The following is a 27,727-nucleotide window of genomic DNA, read 5'->3' as shown; positions in this document are numbered from 1 at the left end:
CGCAGGCTGTGCAGTGAGCTCCAGGTTCACGGTGGGGTGGGCTTTGGTGGTGCAGCTGTCTTTGAGTCATTTCTGCTCCTGTTAGTCACCCCTCACCCATACTCCTGTAAACAACTCCAATGAAACTCACTGGTTCACGAGGTTGGACTGACTCTGGTGGTATTCTTACTTTTTAGCCTGTCATTGCTTCCCAATTTGGGGTGATAGATGTTTGTTCTAGTCTCCCAGGGATTATGTGACACAACGTGGGACTCTGACCTATGAGGGCAAGGGAAGAGGAAGGCGGCTTGCATTGTAAGAGACCCTGGCAATCTTCCGGTTCTGAAGGAGCTTTGGTCTAGGTTTGGAGTCCTCCTTAGTGCAGACAGAGCCACGTGTTGTGCCTGAGGATGTGGCTCAGTAGGTCAGCATTCTTGTGGTGTATGTGTGAGGCTCCAGGTTTCAACCCCAGCACCCAGATAAGAAGCTGGGCACAGTCACACACACACTTGTAATCCCAGCCCTGGAGCTTGTTGACACTGAGTTGAGGTTCAGTGAGAGGTTCTGTCTTCAGGGAATAAGGCAGGGTGTGATAGAGAACACCTGATGACCTCCTCTGGCTTACTGTACATGTTTGAACACACACGCACACACACACACACACACACACACACACACACACACACACACACACACACCACACACCACAAACACAGCTATTTTTATTTAAAAGAAAAATGAAAACAAAAACAACAACAACAACAACAACAACAAAAAAAAAAAAACCCAAATGCCTGGCTTTTATGACCTTAGCATGCCCAGTCACTCGTGGTAACAATCTCAGGAAAAAGTACTCCACAGCAGATCTGAAAGGTGATTCCTACAGCCCGTGTAGAAGCAGGTTCTCTGACAGAGAGATCCCCAGAGCATGTCCTCCTGGTAGCGGCGGAGGTGTGCTTTACAAGGTCACCCAGCAGGCAGGTGACAAGTTCACACCCTGAGTTATGGCTGAGTTATCCTCCCGTTATCCTCGAGATGGGTGAGCTCTATACCACATGGAATGCCCGAGGCTTCAGAATAGGACTTTGCTGGAGCACAGAAAGAACGAAGATTCAGACCGCTGTCGTCTGAATGCTGGTGTCCACCCCACCCCCATCCCTATGGGGACCATCTTAGTCAGCTGTGGATAATATTAGACTGTGGGGCCTGTGGGAGGAAATAGCTCATGAGGGTCTGCCCTCATGAATGTGGTCAGTGTCTTTGGAGAAGAGAGCGAGACAGCCTCTTTGTCCCTTCCACCACACAGTGAGACTGAAAGGGCACTCAGCAGACACCAATTGGCCAGATCCTTGATCTTTCAGCCCCCAGGAGTTTGAGAAATGAGGTTTTTTTTCTCTTTTGTTGTTTGCTCATTCATTTGTTTGTTCTTTGAGACAGAGTCTTTCTATACAATCCTCGCTATGTAGACCGGGTGGCCTTGAACTTACAGAGTTCCTCTTGCCTCTGACTTCTGAGTGCTGGGATTAAAGGAGCGCACCACCATGCCTGGCCTGAGAAATAAGTTTCTAAGCCGCCCGGTAGTTTGTTGTAGCAGCTCGAGCAGACCAACACACGCATGGAATCAGGTGAAACACGGCATTTCAGAGGGAGTGGTTCTGAACTCGGAGCAACGGTCTAGTGCTCCAATTTCCTTTCTGTATCAGACAGATGCTTCCTTTTTTCCCCTGAAAGATGTAAATAGAAAATCTCACTTCTATCTCCAACTGAGGAAAAACAAATACTGGGGTACAAGCAATCAATATTTTGTCTCTCTACAGTGGGCCCTGCTTCTCCTGAATACCATAGGAAACCACTCCACACACTTCTGCCCAGAGTCACTCAGAGGAAGAGGAAGGCACCACTCCTGAGCTCTGGAGGCACATTGTGCAAACTAAGTCAATGACAGCTCACATTTTCTGAGGGTTTTAAACTTTGTCTTTGAAGCTGGGTATTAGTGATTCACACCTTTAATCTCAGTGCTCAGGAGGCAGAGGCGGGCGGAGTTCAAGACCAGCCTGGTCTGTGTAGGGGAGTTCCAGGCTAGTCAGGGTAGGTACTGAGAACCTGTCAAGGAAGAGAGGGAGAGGAGGGGAAGGGGAAAGGGAGAGGGAGGGGAGAGAGAGGAGGATCGAGAAAGAGAGGGAAAAGAGAGGGGAAGGGGGAGGGGGAGAGGGAGGGGGGAGAGGGAAGGGGAGGGAGAGACTTGTTTATTTTCCGGGTGAGCCTCTAGATGTACCCCAGGCTGGTGTCAAAGTTTGAAACTCCCTGCCTGAGGCTCTCCAGTTCAGGGAGTAAAGGAGTGTTCCATCACACCTGCGATTCTGCAAGTTTTATCTTTTAACATTTATATAAGGGACTGGAGCAATAGCTCAGAGGTTAAGGGCACTGACTGCTCTTCTAGAGGACCCTGGTTTAATTCCCAGCACCCTCAGAGCAGCTCACAACTAGAACTCCAGTCCCAGAGGATTGATCGCCCTCTTCTGCCCTCCTTGGGTACTGCGTGCAAGCGGTGCACAGACACACACGCTGGCAAAACACTCCTACAGATAAAACAGAAACAATTAATAAATAAAAGTGCATGAGACCCAGGTGTAGGTGGTACAGACTCAGGAAGCAGAGGCAGGTTGATCTCCATGGGTTTGAGGCCAGCCTGACTTGATCTGATTTGCCTCCGTTTTCTCCCTCCCTCCCTTCCCCTCTTTCCTCTCACCCTCCCCATTCCTTTTCTTTGAGATGGGGTCTCTCTGTGTAACTTGGTCTGGCTTTAAACTCCAGTTCCTCCTGCCTCAGCCTCGGAGTGCCAGGACTGCAGATGTAAATCACACCCCTAGATCCCAACGACGACAGGCTGACATTTAACTCTGCTGGTTGCTAGCTTGGCCCTTGAGTGAGTTATACAGCTAATAAAGGGGTGCTCAGAATAGCACCTACTTCACAGGGTGAAATTTATTTCCTTGTGTAAATTGTTGATTTGGTCACTGTTATTATGTGAAGTTGTAGTTATAATCATCGAATTACCTACTCATAGATTTTTTTTTTTTTAAAAACTCGAGACAGAATCTCAGTATATAAACGTGGCTTGGAACTTACGTTCTAGACAGCTAGCCCCAACTCACAGAGATCTGCTTACCTCTGTCTCCTGAATGCTAGGATTAAAAATGGGTGCCTTGGGGTTGGGGATTTAGCTCAGTGGTAGAGCGCTTGCCTAGGAAGCGCAAGGCCCTGGGTTCGGTCCCCAGCTCCGAAGAAAAGAACCATTAAAAAAAAAGGTATTCATCACTCCTCCTGAAATGTTTTAATTGACCTATAAAGTTATTCATATTTATCACGGACAACTTGACAATATACATGAAGTATATATACACAGTGGGATAGTTAAATCTAGCTATTACCAATATACTACCTAGGCTGCACATGGTGTCTATGCCTTTAATCCCACCCCTCAGGAAGCAAAAGGAGGCAAATCTCAGTGAGTTCAAGGTCAGTCTAGTCCACGTAGGGAGGGAGTTCCGGCACAGCCAAAGCTACAAGTCAGACCCTGTTTCGACAAACAAAAACCAACCAAACAAAATATTACCTCGTATAGCTGTCACTCCTATGGTGGGAACACGAGTATCTATTATCTTTGCATTTTCAATAATACCATATAGAAAGACATGGTGATAATTCCCGTATCCAGGAGGATAATTCAGGCTCATAAGTCACAAGCTTAAAGTCAGCTTGGGTTCTAGGGCAGTTGAATAGCCCAATGCCCTCCAAGGTCAGAGTCACCATGTGGGTGCTGAGAACAGAACCTGGGTCCTCTGTAAGAGCAGCAAATGCTCTTAACCACCAAGTCTTCTGTTCAGTCCTAGACATATCTTGTAAAGAACACAGTGAATCCTCATGAACTATGGTATAGTTACCAAACGTACCTCTTTTTAAAAAGTGACTTACTGGGAGTTAAAGTGTGGCCAATAAGCAAAAGAAAAGGAGGAGACTATGTAGCCCTTGGGTCACCCATGAGCTCAGCAAGTAGGAAGGAAGGGCAAAAAGGGAGAACAATGTTCAGGAGCTTCCTACTCTGTTGCTCCCCCTCCTCCCCAACCCCCCCTCACTCCCCCCCATTCAAGTCACAGCCTTGTCACCAGCCTTTCGTTCTCAAATCCAGTTTTGAGAGCATTTTGGAAAGCAGAGGGTTCAGTCACGGCAGTGCAGCCACAAAACAGAAGGTATTGGGCACCACCTGTCCTCTATTCCAGCTGTTTCCGTTGCCATGGACACGATCCCCTGGCCCTGGACAGCTGTGAATAGTTCCAGTATCACGAGCCAACGGACATTATTCAAATGTCTCATGAAGACATCTGAGCGCACACTTGCTGTGACATTGCCCAAGACGGAGGCTCTAAGGCTCCTGAAGGCACCTGCTGGACCTGAGATGTGAGGAAGGAGGTAGAAGACCTCATGCCTCTCATGCCTGGGACCAGGTATGTGAGGTGGAGAGGGAGCAGACTTAAGGTTAGAGGATCAAGGAGGCACATTTGGGTCTAGTCTTACGGTCAGAAGACATGCTTCTTGCTACATCAGGCAGAGGGAGGGTTGAGATGCGTAGCCAAACCCCAAAATGGCCCACACTGCTTCACTTCTGACATTTGCACCCTCGTGTAGGCTCGTCACGCACTGAATTGGGCTTGTGACTCATAGAAGATGGATGAAGCTTTTCCTGGATTCCTGCTCTGCCAGCATGGTGAAATGAAGATGCTATGGCACCAGAGGAGGGCTGGGGTGGGAGTCAGCTCATCCTCTTCCTTAATGTCACGTCCTTTCTGCCTCTTCTGATCCATCCTCACCCATGGCAGCGCCAGAGCAAATAGAGTCAACATCAGGAGCTCCACTGGGGTGTGTTGGCATCCACTCTTGTTGCTTTGATAAAACCCCGACAAAGGCAACTTAAGGGAGAAAGGCTTTACTTTAGCTCACAGTTCAAGGGCAAGGAAGCCATCATGGCAAGAAAGCCAGGGCATTAGGTAGCAGTCAGGAAGCAGAGGGACACACGGGACTGTGTTCAGCTCCCATTCTTCCTATATAGTCTAGGGTCCGAGCCTAGAGAATGGCGTTACTCACGTTTAGCGTGAGCTTCCTGTCTCAACTTAACTGGCTTCCACAGCAGTGCGCCCAGACTCTAGACGACAGATGTGTCACAAGGCTGAGATGTTTAGCCAACCCACAAAATGGCCCGCATTGCCTCACTTCGGATATTCATACCCTTGTGTAGGATGATCCCACACTGAGTTGGGGTTGTAACTCAGTGTAGCTGATTCCAGAGCCTGTCACGTTGATGAGGAAAAGCTTGCCTTTCTGGAGTCTACCATCTTGGAGTCTCCCCTCATGAAGCAGGGTCTATGGAGAGAGCTCAGTCATGGGATTTTGAGTCAGGTTTGGTGGCACATTTCTGAGGTTCCAGAACTTGGGAAATTTGAGGCAGAAGGATTTTGAGTTTGAGACTTGCCTGGGCTAAATGGCAAGACCTCGTTTTTCTTTCTGAAGTCTGAGGACAATTTTATTACGATCTAAGAGGAAAACATCAGAGCAAGCAAGCTGTAAATCCACACAGCTGTAGAGGAGAGAAGAGGAAGAGAGAAAACAGAAAACCGTGCCATGGTGGAAGGACAGGGGATGTTTCAGTGAGAGTGAGGAAGCCCAGAGCATCCGGGAAAGCATGCTTCACTGTGTGCCCCTGCCTGGCTTTGAACTTGCCTTGTAGAGCAGGCTGGCCTCAAACTCACAGAGAGCCACCGCCTGTGCAAGGAATAAAGGCATAGTGGCCCAGCCTACACCCAGGCATTGGAAAAAGAACAGAAATAAAAAGAGCTGGAATGGGATGGATGGTGGTGTACACCTTTAACTCCAGCACTCAGGAGGCACAGGCAGGCCGATCTCCAAGTTCAAGGCCAGCCAGGTCTACAGAGCAAGTTCCAGGATAGCCAGGGTTATACAGAAAAAAAAATACAAAATGAGGGTTGGAGAGGTGGCTCAGTGGTTAAGAGCACTGACTGCTCTTCCAGAGGTCCTGAGTTCAAATCCCAGCAACCACATGGTGGCTCACAACCATCTGTAATGGGGTCTGATGTCCTCTTCTAGTGTGTCTGAAGAGAGCAATAGTGTTCTCACATACATAAAATAAATAAATCTTAAAAACAACACACACACACACACACACACACACATCAAGAGAGAGAGAGAGAGAGAGAGAGAGAGAGAGAGAGAGAGAGAGAGAGAGCGAGCAGTGTTAGAGAGATGGCTCAGAAGTTAAGTGCATTCTTCCAGACGATCCAGTTCTATACCCAGCACCCGCAAGGCAGCTCACAACTGTGAGACTTGTCTCAAAACGACAACAGAGCTGGATTTCTTAGGGTTTATTCCAACTTCTAGATTCACTTATAATGAGCTTTTTTTAAAAAAGGAAAAGGAAGAAAAGGAAGGAAGAAAACAAGACAATATACACATATTTGAATGGCTATTTATTTGAATGGCTTTTAAGAACCAGAAGCCCTTGTAAGACGAGGGCATAGGCTGGCGTGAGGAAGGGACTCACAGTGATAAGCTCGCAGCATCCTTTGTCATGTGACCAGGAGGGGAGTGGACAGAGCAGCCCCCCTACCCCCGCCATGTGCTGAGAGCAGGCTCAGGAGCGGTGCTAAGAAAGGTGTGTGCCCACTCAGGTCCCAGGTAAGGACGTCACACAAAGGAGCACATGGGCTCTAGTTCTCCAAGGAGGCACTTCGGGGAGGGGGTTATGCCAAACAGCAAGGCAGAGGCGTCAGGAGAAGGAGCCCAGGGTGGTAGAGAATGGAGACAGCAGGGGACTACTGTGAGATGTGGGCTTTGTCCTTGCTCTTGTTCTGAGCAGAGGACACTCAGACACTGTTGAAAGAGGAAGTTGGAAGTTTATAGGTGTGTTATTTTAAAACTAAAGTTTGTGCCCATTCATTCAGTTTTTGTTTTGTTTTATTTTATTTTTGGTCTTTTGGGTTTTTTTTTTTTTCAAGACAGGGTTCCTCAAGGTAGTCCTATAGACCAGAGAGACAGAGTGAGACCCTAGCTGGCCTAGAACTCAGATTTGCCTACTTCTGCCACCCTAGTGCTGGGATTAAAGGTGTGGGCCACCACAGTCCAGCTTGCTTTAGTTTTAAGACAGGACCTCACTGTGTTGACCACCCTGGAGCTTGCTTGGAAGAACAAGCTGGCCTTGAACTCAGAGATCCACCTACTTCTGTCTCCAAAGTGTTGGGATCAAAGGCGTGCACCACCAACTATATCCATTATTATTCAGGTTTTTTTTTTTTAAATAGAGTCTTCATATGTAGGCCAGGCTGGCTTTGAATTTAGCATGGTCCAATCCCAGTTTCTTTAGTGCCGGGATAACAGGTGTGCACTGCCAAGCCTGGCTCGTACCCAAGCACTTAAAATACACCAGGGATATTTTATGTCATCTCTGAGGTCTCCTAAAGACCACAAGCTGTGATTTTGAGAGTAATGTCTCTTCCATTCTCAGTAATTTGAGTCTAAAAGTCCCAATTCATTGGGCTTCAGGCAGAAAGCAAACTGGAGATTGGAGAGGTGGATCTGACTAACAACAAAAGCTTCTTTTGGGCTATACAAAGTTTTCTAAACTTGAAATGGTTGCCAATAATTGAAAGTTCAGATTTCTAATTTCTCAGAAAACAAAACAAAAAGATAGAATACCAGGGCCCACCAGCCCAAATTCCTACATGGGTATACTGGATTCTGGACTCTCGATGTTATTTTTCTTCTCAAGACCTTGCCCAATGCCCTCTGCGCCTGTTTCTTGTGTGGCTCCTGTAGACACAGGGTTTGTGGCCCCTGACACACACACACACACACACACACACACACACACACACACACACACACACAGTATGTTTGCAATGACCTTGGCAGCTTTCTGATCAGTGTCAGCTACAAGCCTAGCCTTGAGTAGTGGCCGACAGCCATGAAGGCACATTCAGCCTGAGCTAGGAGTATGAAATGCCAGTCTGCAGATTTTTGGTTCGCCTTAGAGAAACTCTAACTTTGCAAACACAATTTGTTCGTTCTCTGGGGTGGGGGTGACGTGGAGGGCATCAGGGAGACACTTCCAAGTCAAGGTCAAAGGTCTTGCATGTCTGACAAGAGCAGGAGGCCCAGTAAGATGTCAGCTTTCCTAGTGGTGGCCGTGAGATAGCTCCTAATTGGACCGTATTAACCCTGGCACTGTTGCGGGGAGGGAAGAGATGCGTGGGGATTGAGTCAGGTGGAGGCAGATTCTGCCACTTCCTCCCCAAAGCTGCAGAGCCACAGGGGAAGGAGACAGAGAAGTCAGAGGCAACAGAAGTGGAACAGAACCAGAAAGCTAGAGAGGAAGACTGAGAGGCCTGGCTTCAGGGCCCTCAGGTGATCCCATGCAGTGCCCATGGGATGAGGAGAGTCCCCAGGAGTAACGCTGGTCATCAGCATGTGGGGCCCAGGATCCTCAACTAATACAACTGTCTGTACACACTCCAAGCTCGCAAGTGTGCATGACACGCAGAGACACAGACACACTTGTGCACACAGAGTCACCAGCAGAGAAATCCGAGCTGCGGCACCCATAAATACGTACTCAGTCCGTACAGAGGCACACATTCATGAATGTTTCCCCATACACAGGTCACAGTGGTTTTCGGTGAGAGCCATCAGCTCGTCATATGGAGATGTTTCAGGAACATTGTCAGAGCACCTAAAGGAAGTCCTTTTAGGCTGCTGGAGTCCAGCATAGTAACCAGTAGCATAGGAGAGAAAATCAAGCCATGCACTACTGGCACAGCTGAGTGCCAGCCTACAGTGTCACCTACTGGCAAGCAAGGTTTCTGCACTTTGCCTTAAGGGTAGAACCCAGGACACTTGTTCTCAGGTATCCTTTCCTGAAAAGTTGCCAGCCACGGGGCCAATGGTCCTCCTTGTCCTTGTCCTCATCCTCCTCGTCCTCTTCATCCTCATCTTCCTCCTCCTCCTTCTCCTTGTCCTCCTGAAATGCTGCCTGAAGAATCTGAGGCCAAGCCTGGGCTTTGTAAGGGGGACTGTCATGATGGGATGGTGACTTCAAGCATGACAGTAGATAGGACAGCTTGTCATGTTTGTAGTGGATTCTGGAACATTCCATTGTGAGGGTGGCTTTGTTGTCCCATCACTGACATCTGCTAGCTGGGTAACTTTGAGCAAATTATGGTGGTTCCCGATCAGGATCCCTGGTCAGGATACCGCTAGGGAGTAGTCATGGGCCACAGTACTGGAACATCTCATGAAGGCTGGATTACGGCAAGATGCATTTCCAGTGGAGGAGTGTGGGCAGCTGATGGTATCAAGGGATACCCCAGGGACTTGGGGCAGAGCTGTTTACCACATTTGATATTCTGATCATGTCTTTGACCGCATGGATACACACTAATTGAATACAGGTGTACCATCAAGTCTATTTTGGATCTGAACACCTTGCTAGCTTCTATTTTCTTTCTAGCATATTCTGCTGCATTCCCATGAATGCAGTTGGACCACCACGTAAGTAAAGGTTTGCTTTCTCCTTTTTGTGATGGGGTCTCATGGACCCTAGACTGGCTGTGGACTGGCTATGCAGCCAAGGGTCACCCTGACCTTCCGATTCCCCCTGTCTCTGTCTCTCTGGTGTTGGGATCGTAGGTGTGCACCACCATGTCTAGCTTATGCATTGTTGTGTGTTGTGAATCCAGGCTTTTGAATTCAGTAGGCAAGCACTCTTCCGACTGAGCCAGATGCCCAACTATATCACCCTCCCCTGAAGGGAGTTCTGTAATAATCTTAGCCGTCTCCATGCTTAATAACAAACAGAGCTACTGTTCTGCTGAGTGGCAGTTCCACTGGGTCTGGAATCCTGTTGGCAAGCACTTCCTAGGAGCAGAGTTCTGCCAGACATAGGGACATGGTACTTCCAGCTAAAGAGCTCCGGTGATCTGTGGCTCCTCTACGCCAGTGTTGCAGTTAAAGGCTTTGCCTGGGGCTTTGGTGCTCAGTCGGTTTTTAAATCTCCTGGTAACACAGTAAATAAAGCTTCACACTGCCAGGCTTCTCAGCTCTTGAGGCCGTCAGGAGGACTGTCTGGCTGCAGCTCGAGCCTGCCCCCAGGACTTCTGGCCTGTTGTACCAGCTTCAAAAGCTTCTGCCCAGGCTTGAGATGCTCATCTGTGGTCTCAATAATAGAATTTGGACCGTTCTGCGCTGTCAAGTGCTGTCTGTATCTATTAATGGTGGTTCCAGTGAGAGCCACAGCCCTTTACTGCACCTTATCTTTTTACTTCTGGCACAGCACTGTTCCTGTTTCCTGGGAAACCTGGGAGGGTCTGCAGCCTTCAATGAGCAGGCCCTGGGCACTAGATCTCATCCCAAATTCAGCAGCAGCTGGTGCTGTCTTCACAGTCCACAGGTCTTTCCTGACTGGGCAACCTAAGGACAATCTGTGAGTCTCTGCTCTGCATATCCTTACAAGATTCTTGTGACCACTGACCATGAGCCTCTGCTGAGACCCTTCAAGGGGCTCTAGTGCGATCCAGTGAAGATGGAAAGGGCCTTGAAACTTCCTCTGTCACCCCAGTTTCCTCTTCTTGCAGCTGTTCTTGGGCCACATGGCATCTCTGGCCAGAAGTGGGGTACAGATAGTGCAAGGAGATCCCCTTGCAGACTTTGATGTCCTGGTTATAATGACGAAAACGACCCTGTGTGAAGACACCTTCACCCCACACCCTTCTGGCTGCAATAATGCCAATGGCTCCGTTAAGCAGCTGTGGTGGGTGTCAACCTCACGTCCCTTCCAGGAATAGCATCTGCATGCCCGTAGAGCAAGCTGGTACTCACTTCTGGGAGTTCTTGCATCTTCCTTCTCCTCCTTCCTGCAGCTGTCACTCCAGGACACACTGCCCAGAACACGAACTCATTCAGACCCTGATTCAAATCCTAGAAGGACAGAGGTTTGAGTCCCCGGATGCCTTCCCCCTACCTCCAGGCTCCTCTCCTCTGGCCCTCCTCAGCTCCTGGCCCTCTGATGATGCTTCTGGGTTCCCTCATTGCTGAAATCCCTGTGGGAACCAGGCAATCATTGTACACATTCATGCTTGCCCTTTCTTGTCTTCCAAGGGGGGCAACCATCCACTCTTCCACCCTTCCTCTGAGTGCCAGGGCTGCTTAGCAAAGAAGGAGGTGGTCCATCACTCATCAGGTGGAGAAGAAAGGGCTGTAGAGATTCATGCAAAGATGGAGCAACCGCGGATATCTCTCAGGAAGGCTGGTTCATCCCAGAATCCTTTGCATAGCACCCTGATGACAGCGTATTACTTCCGGGGTAGCTCTGACTGACTTCTACTCACTCTCCACAGCAGAACCATGCTGGGACGCATTCAACTCATTCCTCCCTAAGCTACCACTTTCTTAGCGTCTTTGGTTTCAGAACAGACCTGATACTTCCCACATCTCACTGTGGCACCTACACCTCAGGCACAGCCTGGACAACGACTCGCTTTAGAGCCTGTGGTTTCTCCATATTCAGGGCTAGAGTTCCTTCTCTGTTAGGAGAACTTCCTTACAGCACGGAAGGTGGAAATGACTGGCAGACCCAGGACTGAGCTGAGGAGACCGGCAGGCAGGACTAACTGAACTTTGCCCTGAAGCTAGAGGCAAAGGAAACCCAGAGTTGGCGAGCCACTGAAGCCTTCTTCAGAGAGAGCCTGCAGTGCCCTCTGCTGGCTAGAGGAGAATCTGCATGTGGGCGACGTTCCTCCCTTCAGTTCTTCAAACACCTTGCATGTAGCAGCTCTCCACGGCTCAGGTTAGCAAATCACAGCAAGCAAAGGGTCACCTTGGGCAGTGGTTTCTAAACATGAAAAAATTATCGAGAGAGAATCTGTGCAGCACTGTGCAGCACTGTGCACACTTCTCATTTGATGGGCCTCGGGGTTGAGGGGCAAAGGGCTGGAATCTAGCCTATATCCCGGCTCGGGCCAGAGGAAGGAAGGGCCATTAGTTTTGTAATGCATTCACTTAGACAGTGTCCTTTTGTAATCCACACAGGTGCCGTGGGTACTAGCAGCCCCAGCACTAAATGATTAATTTAGTGCACAATCTTATAAAACCAAGCTTCTTTGGCTAAAGAACAAATTGAAAGCCACCCAAAAAAATGGTAGTATGCCAAGGCTTATGAAAAAGGGGAACTTAAGTCATGCATCCATGCCAGATCTGCTTTAGATGTTAAATCTACCCACGTTCACACAGTGTTCTTTGCGCTACGTTAGAGATAGTTCTCATCCCAAGCCCTTAGGCATGCTGGCTTCTCTGTCTACACAACTCTCTGTCCCACCAGTTTCTCTCTGACACCCAGGATACTCTGCCGAGTGCTGCTTTCTAGCCAGGGTCATGGCAATGTTTGCCCAGGAGGGATTTCGAGACTGCTGGCTCTGTCTTCCTAACGTTCTAAGAGTACCTGGTACAGAGAGATGAGTGCGGCATGCAGGAGGGTGGACAGTGAGGAGCCTGAAAAGCTCACCAGCCGCGGTTCAGAAACGTGACAGGGCCTGGAGCAAGGTAGCTCAGCTACTGTGCGCCTAGGGACTGCTTTTCCCTCCGTGGATTCTGAGCTACGCCGTAAGGCACGTGGGCGGCCACGGTGCCCATCTCCTGAGCTCCGGCCACGTGAAACATCTGGTCATCAAAGAAGATGTGTGGGCGGATCTTCTCAAGAAGAGGGCCCTTGGGTGCTCCAGCTAGGAATAAGGCCTCATCCGTCTCCAGGCCCCAGCTACGTAGGGTCTTGAGGGCCCGGGCTCCAGAACTGGCTGCGCTGCGCGCTGTCACCAAGTAAGTACGAATCGGGCACTCCAGCCGCAGGCCTTTGGAGTAGAATTTCTTCTGCAGCCTACCTAGTGCTTCCAGGAAGCCCTTTAGGGGACCCTGTGGAGAAAAGGAAACAGAGATGCTGATTAATTCACCTCTCCAAAACATTTTGCCTTTCGTCCTAAAGCATCAGTGATTGGCTGTTGGGGTGGGAAATCCCTAAATCCTTGGGTAGTTTCCGTCTGCCCCATCTGGCGCCTGTGTGCATACAGAGCTGTAGGTACCTTAGTCTGGGGTCGGTCTTAATGTGATTAGGGCTGTTTAAGAATAACCATAACCGGGCTGGAGAGATGGCTCAGTGGTTAAGAGCCCTGTCTGCTCTTCCAGAGGTCCTGAGTTCAATTCCCAGCAACCACATGGTGGCTCACAACTATCTGTAATGAGATCTGGTGCCCTTTTCTGACCTGCATGGTATACATGCAGGCTACATTGTATACATAATAAATAAATAAATGAATAACCATAACCAGGGCAACTGTTGCTATGAATATCCGTTCGTGTGGCCTACAGCAATTCATCCTACAGCTCTGTAAGTGTGGTCTGTGCTCATCAGCAGAGAAGCAATAAGAATGAGCTAGTAATGGTGGCACAATGAGCCAATCAGCACAGACTCCATTCTGTCTGGGAGCATCTGGGCCAGATGTGTAACCACTGACTATGAGCCTGCCTGTGGACAGATGCATATGTGTCTCTGGGGATCAAGCTCTGAGGTCAGGGGAAAGTGCCACTGAGGATCTGTGAGGAGAGAACTGGATGGTACAGAGTGTGGTTCATTTTCAAATCAACTGGAAGCCAGGGACGTAGCCTGCTAGGCTTGGAGGTTTTCCTAGCTTAGGAACCTGGGGTAAGCTGCGTTCTGTTAACCACCTAGTGGGAAAGTGCACTGCTCTGGCTCCCAGATTCCTGTAAAAGCTCAGACTGGAGTTCCCAGTGGAGCTAGGGAATCCCCTTACCCCCCCCTCCCCGCACACAGACAGGTGAGGTTCCCTGAGCCACTTAAGGAATGACAAGAGGTGGCCCAAGGGGACCCACAGCCCTCGCTCCCTATGATGGTGTAATATGGAGCTCCTCTTGTCTCTCAGTGAGGAAGCAGGAGCTTCTGGCAGGATGGGGCCTTACTCAGGAGGGTATCCCAAGAGAGAGCTGAGGGTCACAGGGAAAGGACAATGGACTAAGAGGGGTGTGTGCGTGCATGCGTGTGTGTGTGTGTGTGTGTGTGTGTGTGTGTGTGTGTATGTGTGTGTGTGACAGAGAGAGAGAGAGAGAGAGAGGGAGGGAGAGACAGAGAGACAGAGAGAGATGGACAGAGACAGAGAGACAGAGAGACAGAGAGAGACAGAGACAGAGAGACAGACAGAGACAGACAGAGACAGAGAGACAGAGAGAGACAGAGACAGAGAGACAGACAGAGACAGACAGAGACAGAGAGACAGAGAGAGATGGACAGAGACAGAGAGACAGAGAGACGGACAGAGACAGAGAGACAGAGAGAGACGGACAGAGACAGAGAGACAGAGAGAGACGGACAGAGAGAGGTTTTTGTGGAGTTGGGACTTGGAACTTTAGAGAGGGTTCAAGATTCAGAATAGGGCCTGGGGGCTCCTGAGACAGCGTTTGGAGGAATAAAAACAGAGAGTCAGGGAAGGCTTCGGTGAGGTGCTTGGAGAGATGCTGGAGACCCAGGAGGTGAAGCACTGGCACTTGAGTGAGGAGGTGGGACTTAGTGAAGGGGTGGGGTCTCAATGAAAGGAGCAAGGAGCCAAGTGGGAGAGGTTCAGAGCTCAGGAGTCAGAGGGAGGTGGATCTCTGAGTTCAAGGCCAGTCTAGTTTACAAAGCAAGTTTCAGGACACCCACGCCTACACAGAGAAACTTTGATTTGAAAAACCAAGGAGAGAGGAGGCTTGGTTCTTAGTAGGAGAGGGCCTGGTGGGGTGTGGACTTAGCCTGGGTTTGGCCCTGGATTCCGGCCAGTCCAGGTTCTGGGGAATGAGGAGTTACTCAGGAGTTCTGGGAATGCGTGGCACCTGCGCCAAAGGTTTGTTCTCGTGGGCCTTCTCATGCTCAAAGAATCTGTCCAGCCCATGGGCCTTGACAATGCGCTCTGACTCATCGGAGAAAAGTACTGCGTCCCCATCGAAGGCCACGCGGAGCTGACTCTGGGACACGACCACGTCCTTGCTAGGGCTGAAGATGGTGGCAGCTGCAATCCCTGGGCAGAGAGAGGTGAACATAGTCTGAGCCTTGGCACAGAAGGTATTCTATGCTATCCTTGTCGCACCAGGACTAACGGGCAAGCCTACCAAGGACTCATTGAAAGCATTTATAAATCGGAAGGGCACAGTTACTGGCCCTAGGAGGCAGTGGCTATGGCTCTGAGGAAGCACCGTGAGGGTCTCTATCAATGTCTGAAGGCTACCTCATTAATATCTCTGTAGGGAGCTCTGGAGGCACCCTTAGGAGGGGCACTGAGGAGCTGCTTATCAGCTAGGATGAGGGAATTACACTGAAGACCATGTTGGTGTGGACCATCGGAGCAACAGTCTTGGCTGGAAGCACAGGTCTCCTACGTCACTGTTCTGTTTGGAGTTCCTCACCCTACGTGGAGAACAGATGGGGAAGCACTCCTGTAGGTGTGGTCAGTCCCTCACAATTGATTCCAAGTTACCTACCTCCTCAAGACCAAAGTAAAATTAAAGTTCTTTCAGGTCCGTATGAGGGTGAGCTCTCGGACTGCAGTAGGGGTGGATGGATGTGGACACCCTGACTACAGCCACTAAGCGTGCGGGTACATTGAAGTCACTGTGGCCCAGGCTGTGAGATAGTGTGTTTAGTCCTAGGAGGCAGCATAAGCCACATGTGATAACGGACATATTCTTTCTGGGGACCAGAGCTCCAGGCTCCAGTCAGGTGAGTTCCCTCAACAGTCTTCATCTCCCCAACGGCCACTTCTATCCTGCTCCTTTGTAGGACTCTAGCACCACAAAAGTAGACTTCTGCAGAGCTCTGGGAAGAGCTAGCAGTACAGGTCTCACAGAAGCTTCACTAGCCTACGGATGCCCAGGGTAGGACCGAATCCTGAGTGTCAGACTACATACCCTCTCAGCTCCATCAACCTAATGCCAAGAGGACCCGAGCCCCACTACTCTGAGGCACATCTATCTGTTAGCTTGTCCCAAGACCTCAACCGAAGGGTGTGGTGTGTCTAGGGAGATGCCTTCTGGGTCCTGGTTAAACAAAGCCCCACAGACAGAAAAGAGGGCAGTTGACAGGAACCCCTGAGTGTTCATCCTGGAAACACATCCAGACAAATGAGCAGGCAGTCTTTCCTCCTCTGTGGGCTCCTACTGGGAGGACTGAGTCTATGGCTGTCACCCCAAACTGCCCCTTGAACGGGGCACATGGAATGGACTTCTCATTACCAGTCCTCGTAATTGAGTCCCCTAATCTCACCTTAGCACTGGCCAACCCTGCTCTGGGAGATGACTGTTTTTGAAAGTTTCCTCTCAGGCTGGGCTACCTCTTTCTCATTGGCCCAGTAATGGGTAGAAGCCTCCTAGCCACACAGGAAACAGAACTCTGGTCAGCCCCAAGGGATCTTAGAAAGCAGTAGCTTTCTGGTCTGGAAGGAAAGTTCCCATGGGAACGGAGGCTAGGTGATGCCAATGAGCATGCACTGCAGGGCAAGAGGAGGCAAGAAGAGGATTAGGTAACCCCAGTGTCTGTTCAAAGCTCCGGCAGCAGGCTTCTCACCACTGTGTGGGGAGGTGTTCCCATATTCTCCCGCCTCATTCTGACTTACCCTCATCAATGGCTTCTCGCACTTTTTCTGCATCGGCTGACAAGTAGAGGTTGGTATGGTAGGCCTTGAGGTAGCAGATGGGGCTATTCCCACCTGTCATGCAGAATCGCTCAATGAACAGGTCTGTGGAGAGGTAGAGAGTCCCCGATGAGGCCGGGGTCAAACTTCATACCCCATAATGGTCTCTCTGTGCTTGAACTGAGCGGTGAGGCAGCAGAGTGACTCTGTTTCAGCCTAGCGTCCCTCACCCAAGCCTCTCCATCCTTCATCAAGGAAATAAGATGATCACGGAGTGGGAGAAAACACCTGCCCATAGCATCTCCACCCAGTCAGGGAATCACAGGACTGGAGACCCTGTCTTCCTGGTCATAGCTGATTGGACAGGAGCAGACTCTAGACGCAGCTGAGCCAATCAGAATCCAACCTGGGTAGCTTCCTCCCAAATCGGCAAAAGCTTTGCAATAGTTGCTGGCGGACAAGTGGCTGCTATCCTCGGGCACTTACCATCACTACATAAGTCCCTTAAACCGGGCTGCCGTTCTCCTCACAGCCCACAACCTAAAGGGTTAATGTCTGACCCCCGCAGTGCTCCTCCAGGCCCCACTCAAGCACAGCACCCTGCCTCTTCTCAGCACTTATCCTCCAGGTGGTTAAATATTGTTAACATTACTCTCATCATCTAAAATCAGTGTTATAAAATGCCAATTGGGGGCTGGGGATTTAGCTCAGTGGCAGAGCGCTTGCCTAGCAAGCGCAAGGCTCTGGGTTCGGTCCTCAGCTCCGAAAATAAAATAAAATAAAATAAAATAAAATAAAATAAAATAAAATGCCAATTGGAGACCAAGGGTGTAGTTCAGTGATTGAACACACACAGCCCGCAGAACTATATTCTAGTTTCGTTCCCAGAACCCAAAATAAAGAAATACATTAAAAAGTAGTAAGTAGGAGCTGGGGAGATGGCTCAGTGGTTAAAAGCACCGGTTGCCCTTCCAGAGGTCCCGAGTTCGGTTCTCAGCACCCACATAGCAACTCACAACTGTCTGTAACTCTAGCTCCAAGGAATCTGATGCTTCTTCCAACCTTCAGAGGGCCCATACAGGGTGGTTTGGCCTACACACGCAGACACATACATAAAGTCACATGCTTTGTTTTTTACAAAAGTAGTGAAGCCAAGTCCATTGGCACATGTTTTCAATCCCAGCACCCGGGAGGGAGGCAGGAACAAAGGGTAGTAGTACTTGTCTACAGTGTCTGAAAGCCCTGGTAAGGTTAAGGCAAGAGGCTCTCTAGTCTGAGACTAGCCCGGCCTCGGGATCTACACAGTAAGATCCTGTCTCAATATTAAGTGAATTAAGATAATAAATGTGTAACGGGGTTGTTGTCTGCTTGAAAGGGGATCTTGAAAGCTGTAAATGTGGATGGGTTGGTGCTGGTGGTTTCTCCTATTTAAAAAAAAAGAGGACTTCATTACTTTTATGTGTGTTGGTGTTTCGCATGCACATATGTCTGTGTGAAGGTGTCAGATTCCCTGGAACTGGAGTTACACACAGAGGTGAGCTGCCACTGGGGTGCTGGGAAGTGAACCCCCAGAGGACGTGGATCCTCTGAAAGAGCAGCCAGTGCTCTTAACTGCTCAGCCATCTCTCCAGTCCATGGTTCCCCCTTTTTTGTGTTTGGGAATTTTCCTGGCATGTACCTCTGCATCCTGTGCATGCCTGGTCCCCGTGGAAGCCAGAAGAGTGCCTGGGACTATTCAGATTTCCCAGAACTTCAGTTACAGATGACAGCAAAGGACTAAGCTTGCTAAAGAAGGACATTGAGGTCTGGGGAGAACACAAGCCCAAGAGAGATGCCAAGACTTAGATTCTGGCCTTTCTAAGTCCAATTTTCCTCTCTGCCCCGTGGTTCTGAGTCGTCCTGGAAACAAGAATGGGCTCCCTCCGCTGGAAGCTTGCTCTGAGGGACTCAGTACTTTCATTCCTAACTGGACTTAAAGGAGAAGCACCCTTTCACTCTGAACTGCTCCCGAGTCTCCTGTGAGCCGTTAGTCTCCTATAAGTAGAGAAACTAAGGGGTGGAGGCAGTAAACACCTTTCCCAGTTACACAGGGAGTGGGGCCTGTTCAGTGAAGGCTGCAGCTGGCTTGTGCCGGTTTATTAAGAGTCAGTTATTAAATGTTCAGGAATTTTATGAGCCAGTTATGTTGATCAACCATGGGTGGCCGGAAATTGGCCAGGGACAGCACCCTCACACTGGCAGCATTTCAAATCAGTTTGGTTTGTTTCATTTTTTACAGGTTTTCTAGACAAGGTCTCTCTTTGTGTAGCCCTCGGCTGTCCTGGAACCCACTTTATAAGGCAAGCTGGCCTTGAACTCAGATGTTCAACTACCTCTGCCTCTGGAGGGTTTGGATTAAAGCTGTGTGTCATGAAACACAGCATTAATTACAGTATTGTATGTATGTATGCATGCATGCATGTATGTATGTGTATATGCATGCATGTATGTATACATGTATGTATACATGTATGAATGCATTTATGTATGTATATATGTACGTATGCATGTATGTATATATGTATGTATGCATGCATGTTTGTGTGTGTATATGCATGTATGCATGTATGCATGTATATATGTATGAATGCATTTATGTATGTACATATGTACGAATGCATGTATGTATATATGTATGTATGCATGCATGCATGCATGTATGTGTGTATATATGCATGCATATATATATGCATGTATATATGTATGAATGCATTTATGTCTGTACATATGCATGTATGCATGTATGCATGTATATATGTATATATGTATATATGTATATATGTATTTTGAGACAGGGTCACAGGTATCTGAATATGTGCTTAAACTACTGATTCCTCTGCTTCCAGGGCACTGACTCCACGGTTCTGGGATTACAGTTTTATACTACCATGCCTTTTTGCTATTCGTTTTTTAATTCAGTGCTGGGGATCCAACCCAGGGCTTCGTGTATGCCAGGCAAGGATCCTACCAATTAAGCCACACCCACAGCTCTTTGCTTTTTGTCTGTTTGTTAACAGGTTCTCATATATCTCAGGCTGACATTGAACTCACTAGGTGCCATAGGAGGACTTTCCTGCCTCATCTCACGAGCGAAGGGATTACATGCATGTACTAATAATGTAGCTAGTTTTTATGCAGTACTGGAGATTGAACTCAGGACTTTCTGCCTGCCGGGCAAGCACTCTATCCGTTGGACTACAACCCAAGCCTTATTAGTTTTAAAAGATTGGGGTTAAAGATACAACACAATGGAATACAGTGCCAGGTTAGCAGCACAGTGCTGGGGTTAGGATGGCTGTCCTAACCAGGATAGCCCAACCCAGCCTGACCCTGCGGCAGTGTGGCCTCCCGCAGGTGGTAGGGCATCCCATGATCATCCGCCTCACGCTTACCGTAATGGTTGATACTGTTGATGAGACGAACCCCCACCTGAGCATGGTTGTTGGTCATGAGGACGATGTCAAAGATATCTTCGCTATCGGGGTACAGCTCTCGAAGTTGCTTGTTCACAGCCTCCAGGGCCTGGAAGGGAGACAGCAATCTCTAGTTCAGCATCCGAGTGATTGATGAGTGGAGTCGGTGGTCAGGGATGCAGTGAGAAAGGAGAGGGGAGGCTCGAGAGTGGCTTGGTGGAATGAGATGCACTCCACCACATGCTAATGGCATTTCCCACCACTGGATGGGGTGCTCACTACTCAGAGGCACTTCCTTAAAGGGGGACGAAGGAGGACAGCTTCTCCAACTGGTTACCCAGCCTGCAGCTCCATCTGTCCTGAGTAGGGTGGCCTCTTCCCACAAAGGCTCAGTCTCCTAGTCATGGGATTATTGCCTCTGCCAGGCAGAGCTTCTGACAAAGGCATCCAGTGGTTCATTTCAGGAACTACCCCCTCACCTTTACAAAGGGGAAGGCGGGCCCAGGGCTGAAGGGCTCGTTCTCGTGCTCCAGCTGGTATCGTACGTACTCCTCTACACCCTGCTCCGTGTAGATCCTCTGTTCCTCATCCATTCGGAACAAGGCTCTGGAGGACACTGCGATGGTGACCGCATTCTGAGGCTTTGGCTGTAAGAGGAACAGTGTGACAGACTGTCACCCAGACTCATCCCGAGCGAGGTGCACCTGTGCAAGCTTCTCCTGGACCCTGGGATGTGGGGAAGGCGGAGGCTCTGCTCGGACAGAGGCAGACTCCGGTCTGGACCGTGCTGGAGACTGGTTCTCTATTTAGGAGTGTGATGGGAGAGAGGGGCATGCCCCTAGGGAGCTTGAGGTATCGTTGGCCATCTGGACACCAGAGAAAAATGAGTACAATGTATGTAGCCAAAGTATGGCTACATGGAGATGACTCCCAAATGGTTTCCATTATGAAAAAGGCTGCATGCCCTCAGGAAGAAATTAGAGCTCAGAAACACAGTAATTATATAAGAAAAAAATATCTCCAGCCTGGGTCTGTTTCCCGAGCTCGAGATTCACATATCTAACTGCCCCAGTCAACCAACAAGCACCTCCAACTTACAGTGCCTGGGGCTGAATCCCCTCACCCCAAACCCAGCTCTTCCCACTTTCCTCATCTTGTGCTGGGCTCCACCATCTACTCATCCAGATCACCACTTCATGATCAGACAACCAGAGCCAGGAAGTGAACCTTCTCTGCCCCCTCTCTCCCCATTTGCTTCCTCACCGACCAATGGCCTAAGCCACCCGTGCTTGGAACCTACCCCCTTCCTTCTTCTCTTCCAGCACCCAGCCCACCACGACCTCTCATCCTCTTCAAATTGCCAGAGGAGCCTCCTAAGGTGCAGGCATACTCACAGCTTGCTTCTCCAGTGGTGCAGAATCACACAGACAGCCTTTCCTACAGAGCAAGAAGTCCTTTGCAACAGACCTCTACTTCCTTTATTCCCTCGGCTTCCTCCTCCCCGGCTTTGCGCAACCTTACCTTGCTCGCAGTTTTGCACACCGTTCCCTTGCCCTCAGACTCTTGAACATGGTGCTCCCTTTGCTTACTGTGTATAAGAAATATCCTTTCTGGGCTGGAGAGATGGCTCAGCGGTTAAGAGCACCCGACTGCTCTTCCAGAGGTCCTGAGTTCAAATCCCAGCAACCACATGGTGGCTCACAACCATCTGTAAAGAGATCTGATGCCCTCTTCTGGTGTATCTGAAAACAGCTACAGTGTACTTATATGTAATAAATGAATTAATCTTTAAAAAAAAAAGAAATATCCTTTCCCCTCTGTCCGGTTACCTCATGCTCTCGCTCTGTAACTCCACTTCAGTTGGTTCCTTTAGGGAGTTTGCCCTCATCTAGCTCTGCTGAGGAAGGATTCTAGTCAGAAGATATAACTCCTGTCCTCAGAGATCATCAGAGGATGGGGGAGAGGACAAGCAAACAGAACTAAGAGGCAAAAGGACAGGCATCAGTGATAGGAGGTAGAGGGAAGGTCTTGGTGGTAACTGGCCTTCAGAAGAAGTCATTAGGGGAGAGGAAGTCATTAGCCTTTGGGAAAATCCTTGAAGAAAGAGACCACAAGGATCAGTGAACACAAAAGCCTTCAGAAAGTGAACAGAGGCAAGAGCAGGGGAGAGAGTATAGAGGAACCCAGGATAGGTAGGGGCCTGAATTCCAAAGGGAGTCCTCGCAAGAGGGTCTTAGCAATGTTTCTCAGCTGCTATATCTGAATGTATCCCCCCAATCTCATGTTGAACTCTAACCCTGAAAGAGATAGCATTAAAGGGCATGGCCCTTGGGAGTGGTTAGGGCTTTTCTTAGAAAAAAAGATACCAGAGTTTGCCTTGACTATTCTGCCATGTAAAGGCACAGTGAGAAACTTACAACTTTAAGCGAGGAAGAGGATCCCAGTCTTTTGGCTCCTTAATTTTGGACACCCAACCTTCCCAACTGTAAGAAAGACATCTGTGGGGTTGGGGATTTAGCTCAGTGGTAGAGCACTTGCCTAGCAAGCACAAGACCCTGGGTTCGATCCTCAGCTCCGGGGAAGAAAAAAAAAGACAAAAAAAAAAAAAAAAAGACATCTGTATTGTTTAGAGTGTTAATGTGTTAATTGCCCAGTGTGTGGCACTGTGATACAGTAACCCAAATGGACCAACACACCTGACTTACATAGGACGGAATGAGGAGCCTGCCACCATGGACAGCAGCTGGGTCCTGATCGATTTCTGGGGATTATCAGAATATGGGTGTGCAGGAAACTCACGGACACCACTTCTTTGTGAGTGGGACAGTCCTAGTGTCATGATTCCTGGTTTACAGGTGAGGAGAGAGGGTCTCAAATTGAAGCCAAGACCTGTAAGTGGACCTAACATTCTGCTTGTTCACGATAATCTTGGGGGTGACGTATTCAACCCTCGGCAAGGTCCAGTTGATTGGCAACATTGAGTGACGCTATGCTGGAGCCATTGGAAAGCAGGATAGGTTTGATTTCTGTTCCCAAAGAGTTTCTGGATCATCCATGCAGATATTCATGGTATCTTTGAGAAGACAAGGAGAGGAGCATGCCATGAGGACAGCTGCTGGACCCTCCTCATCTTCTTGGAGAAATCAGAGTATGCGTGTTCAGGAAACACACTGATAGCACTTCTCTGTGACCTGGACAGCTCTGGAAGACAGGATTTTATGGAAATGCTCTATAAACTGTGGCTGTGGCTGTGTCGTAACTTCAGATGTGACTGGTGATGATGAAGGTTTGAGTTTTAATTTCACTCGCTTAAAAAAGAATGTGTGTATGTGTGAGCGCAGGCTTGTGTGTGAAGCCCAGAAGTGGATGTCAAGTGTCTTCTCCTACTACTCTCTACTGTATTTTTTTGAGGCAGGGTCTCTCACTGATCCTGGAGCATGATGACTGGTGGTACTGGCTGGCCAGTGGGCTCTGGGCTCCAGAGATCTGTCCCCATCGGCTCAATCATGCACACAGTCACACATGGTTTTCACGAAGCTGCTGGAAAGCCAAACTCAGGTTCCTTGTGCTTGTGCGCTGATGCTCAACTGACAGAGACATTTCCTGGTCCCTAAACTGATTTAATTTTAATGAATTTAAGCAGTTTCCTGTAGATAATGGCCAGTGAAGCCTCAGAGCCTCTCAGAATAGGAATGGAAAAAACAAAAATTTCCACACAGTTGTGTAGCTGGCCACAACTCGTATTTGACTCTTAACTCTAACCAAGATTGTGCAGGTGGCCGGTGGGGCCAGCAGAAGAAAACCCTCTTCTGGAGCTCAGCCAAAGGCCTTTGCCAGTTTCTGACCACCTGTGTGCTGGCGTGTTCTCGGCTGGGCATTTCTCAACCCCATCAGCACTTGGGAACCTTAGGGACAGAGCTGCCATTCCTGCAGAGACATTTTCCTGAATCTGGGTCTGAATCTGGTCCAGGCCATGCATCCAGCCTTGCTCTTGACCTTCTGTCCCACAGCCTTGACACGCTGCTGGCCTTGGGTTTCCTTTAGGAGAGTTAACCAGACTCTCTCAGATCCTGCTCCTGACCATTGCAAGAAACATGTCTCGATTGCCTTGGCCCCTGCAGTGTCTGCTTTTCCCTCATGGACGAGAAAAGAGGGTTAGAGAAGGTCAGGGTATTGCTCACGCAAAAAGTCAAGATGAGATCTCAAGTCTCTAGCCTCTGGCCTCTAGTTTGGCCTCTGTCCACCTAAAGCTTCCTTGATATGGTCCTCCCAGAAGCCTCCACCTTTTGCTTTAACCACTCGCCTAGACACATCCTGGCCTTCTTTTCCATGTTTGAAAGAAATGACAAAAAGCACTGTATCCTAATATTGTGAGGTTTCATGATGGGATATTCTTCTCTTGAAAAATGACAGTCCCCAGGACAGAATTCTGTCTCCTACTCAAGTCACTCTGCTACAACATAACCGAGAGGGGCCTTGGGAACACAAGCCCCTTAGGTTGTCCAGCCTTCAAGTGGGTCTGAAAAAACAGTATCTGTCCAGAGCCCGGATCCGCCGAGCCCTTGTAGACTGACCCTCTTGTGCCTGTCCAGGATTCTTATCATCCAAACCATGTGTGCACCCAAGTCAGAAAGTCCATTCCAGGCTAGGGCTGGATCAACTTGGGAGTACTGAACTGTAGGGAACCATGACGGTCTTGCCAGCTCTCTGGGATTTAGGCTGATCGCTGTGGCTTTGGGGTGAGGGTGCAGGAGTTAACAGAGGGCAGCCCAGCCCCACCGGCCTGCCTGGGGAGCTCCCATTTAGACCAACAATCTCTCTACTGCACTCAAGTAGGAATGTAGCCAAAGCTGTTATTTCTGGAAAGACATAGGAGGGATACTGGGAGAGACGAGGATAGGATAGCTCTGGGTGAAGGCCTCTGACCCCAAGAGGTGAGGGTCTCTGATGGCCTTCACTAGGTTAAATATTTTACTCAAGCTCTTGGGAATGAAAATGAGGCCAGGCCAGGCCAGGCCCTGATGGGGCCCATGAGGCTTACAACCCCCAAAATAGCCTGTGGGAGGAGGGGTTGTGACAAGAAAGATGGGGTTGGGAGCTTCACCTAATCAGACCAGGGTTCATGGTCTGACGAAGGGGCTGTGACCAACCACGGCCTGGTTCTGATGCTCAGGGAAGGAAGCGGATTTTTGAACATCGAAGGTTCTCTCCTGTTTCCCAGCAGTCTCTCCTCCCCATCCTCGGGCCCAGACATTATTACTCCAGCTTTGCCATCTCATCAGCGTGGCTGCTGCCAGACTCGCCCTTTCCAGTCCACCAGATAAACAGCCCAGTGTGCTCTTCATAAAATGAAAGTAGAACCAAGTTAATCCCACTAAAGAATAATAATTTTTTTCAAAAAGGATCCTGCAACAGTTCCATTATGACGTTCATATTTTTAAAGGTAAGTTGACTGTTTAGTCAAGTGAATTTTTAGGCAGAACCCTGCCACATGGGTAAGCCAAATATACAATTGCTGTAAGGGTATTTGACAGTTCAGCTCATATCTACGCGTCTAGATGAATGTATTTGTTACAAAACTAACCAATAAAACAACACTTTGGGGACCAGAGAGATGGCTCAGCGGTTAAGAGCACTGACTGCTCTTCCAGAGGTCCTGAGTTCAATTCCCAGCACCCACATGGTGGCTCACAACCCTCTGTAATGGGACCTGACGCCCTCTTCTGATGTGTCTGAAAACATCGACAGTGTATTCACATAAAATAAATAAATAAATCTTAAATAAACAAACAGATAAACAAAACAACAACAAAATCCCAACAGTTTGGACATCAATACATTTGAAAGCAGGAGTTAGGGCACTACCACAGACTTAAGAATCTTCGTATCCAGTAAAAATTTATTTTTATGTTTCTGCACAGTTCTGAGAGAGTCCCATTTGCACACCTCTTAATACTTGAACATGGGAAGAACTGCTTTTTTCCCCCACAAATATTTAAAGTATTTTTCTAAGGAGAAAGAAATTAGATTCACAGGTCTGAAGACTGCCTGAGACACAGGGTTCCACAGAACCCAGCATGAAAGCCTCAACCCCACTACATAAGGTCCAGGCGCTTTCACTCAGTCAGAGCTGTCTCTGGGCTGGGAGCCTTTTGAGTCCTTGTAACACTTCCCCCAATGATCCTGCATTTCCCTCCCAGTATGGATTCTGGACAAGTCTTGAGCTTCAAAGACAGCTACTTGCTTTTCACTCAATCCCCCTCCCCAACCCCTTCTCCCAGGAGGTCCCACCCACTGAAGCTTTAAGATCAATTCAAAAGCCTTCCTGGTGGCAGTCACCCTCCTCCCCAGTGCTTCCACAGCTTGTAGGATCTTTTACCTGAGAATCCACCATCTCTGGAGCCTCCGTGGGCACACTCCAAACTCCTGAGACAGGCAGGCCACAACTTACGATCTCTGTCACCAGGATGAGCCAAGGCCTAGAGGTATGGAGTGGCCTCCTGGGTAAAGTGTTGTCGTGAAGTGGTGGGATGCTTTAAGGTCAGACTGGAGGCCTTTGTGTAATGCCTCTGCGTGAACTTCTATTCTCAATCCCTTGCCCAAGTTCCTGGGTCTAAGGCAGAGAGGCGTGAACTACTCTAGGGTATCATGAACTTGCCCAATAGAGGAAGTGGAATGCTTGCCTCTGTGTGAAGTTGCAAAGGGCTGATGCCACCATTGAGATCAGAAGCAACGTCTAATGTGCAAAGCCCAGCGTTGGTAGCTCAGAGCCTGGGAGCAAAGCCCTGAGCCTGGAGCAAGTCACCGGCCCTTTAAGATGCGGGGAGACCGACCTGATTCCCCAGGGTCCGGATCTGCAGTTAGAGCCCAAACGCCGAGGCTTGGGTCTGGAAGCTGAGCTGGCTGCATAGGTGGAGGAGACCTAAGAGCCCAGAGAGCAGCCGGATTCCCAGAGCCGAGCAGCCCAAAGCGCTGCTGGGGGTTGCTGACCAGCAATTCCAACAAGTGCGGTCCGCGTTGCGCGTTCAGGCTGCCAGCGCCTGGAACGCATAGGCCCCTGAAGACAGCATGGGGGAGGGGTATTCTGGAGTAAAACCTGAACCCGGGATGGGGGCGGGGGAGAGGGAAGCCACTGTCACTATAGTAGAGCTCCCAAAATAAACTGGAGCCCTAGCCAACTGCTGGGCACATTCTGGGGCCAAGAAGCCGTGTCACCTTCGGGAGGGGCTTCACAAGTCCCTTCCCAGAGGGCTTGAGACCCCTTCCCTGGAAGTGGCCCTTCCCGTGTTCCCCCAAATCCAAGCCCTGCTTTTACCGATTTGGGTTTCTTCTTGGGCGAGAGATTGTCATAGAACGTCTTGGCTTCCTCCCAGCGCGGCACCGCGGCGGTCTCTGCCCCTGGTCCGGGTTCTCGGGCCTCCGGGGGCTGCCTTGGTTCCATGTTCCGGCTCGGATCCGATCCGGCCCGGCGGGAGAAGACAGCGTCGGAGACAGGGAGCTCAAGGAACT

General features: G+C 49.3%; 1 protein-coding gene across 3 annotated transcripts; it reads right to left on the bottom strand.

Moving 5' to 3' along the window:
• Nucleotides 1-688: 688 nt before the first annotated feature.
• On the bottom strand, nucleotides 689-27,727 carry Nt5c1a (5'-nucleotidase, cytosolic IA). Of its 3 annotated transcripts, XM_087549286.1 has the most exons (7): nucleotides 27,534-27,727; nucleotides 20,698-20,865; nucleotides 20,198-20,327; nucleotides 16,749-16,871; nucleotides 14,974-15,158; nucleotides 12,602-13,005; nucleotides 689-1,703 (listed from the first exon to the last, which is right to left on the bottom strand). In XM_087549286.1, the coding sequence occupies exons 1-6, from the start codon at nucleotides 27,657-27,659 to the stop codon at nucleotides 12,649-12,651; spliced, it is 1,089 nt and encodes a 362-aa protein (XP_087405412.1). In that variant the 5' UTR covers nucleotides 27,660-27,727; the 3' UTR covers nucleotides 689-1,703; nucleotides 12,602-12,648.

This window comes from Rattus norvegicus, chromosome 5 (genome assembly GCF_021556685.1).
Source record: "Rattus norvegicus strain SHRSP/BbbUtx chromosome 5, alternate assembly SHRSP_T2T, whole genome shotgun sequence".
NCBI lineage: Eukaryota > Metazoa > Chordata > Mammalia > Rodentia > Muridae > Rattus > Rattus norvegicus.
The sequence above is the reverse complement of the archived record's forward strand: the minus strand, read 5'-3'. Positions and strand labels throughout refer to the sequence as shown.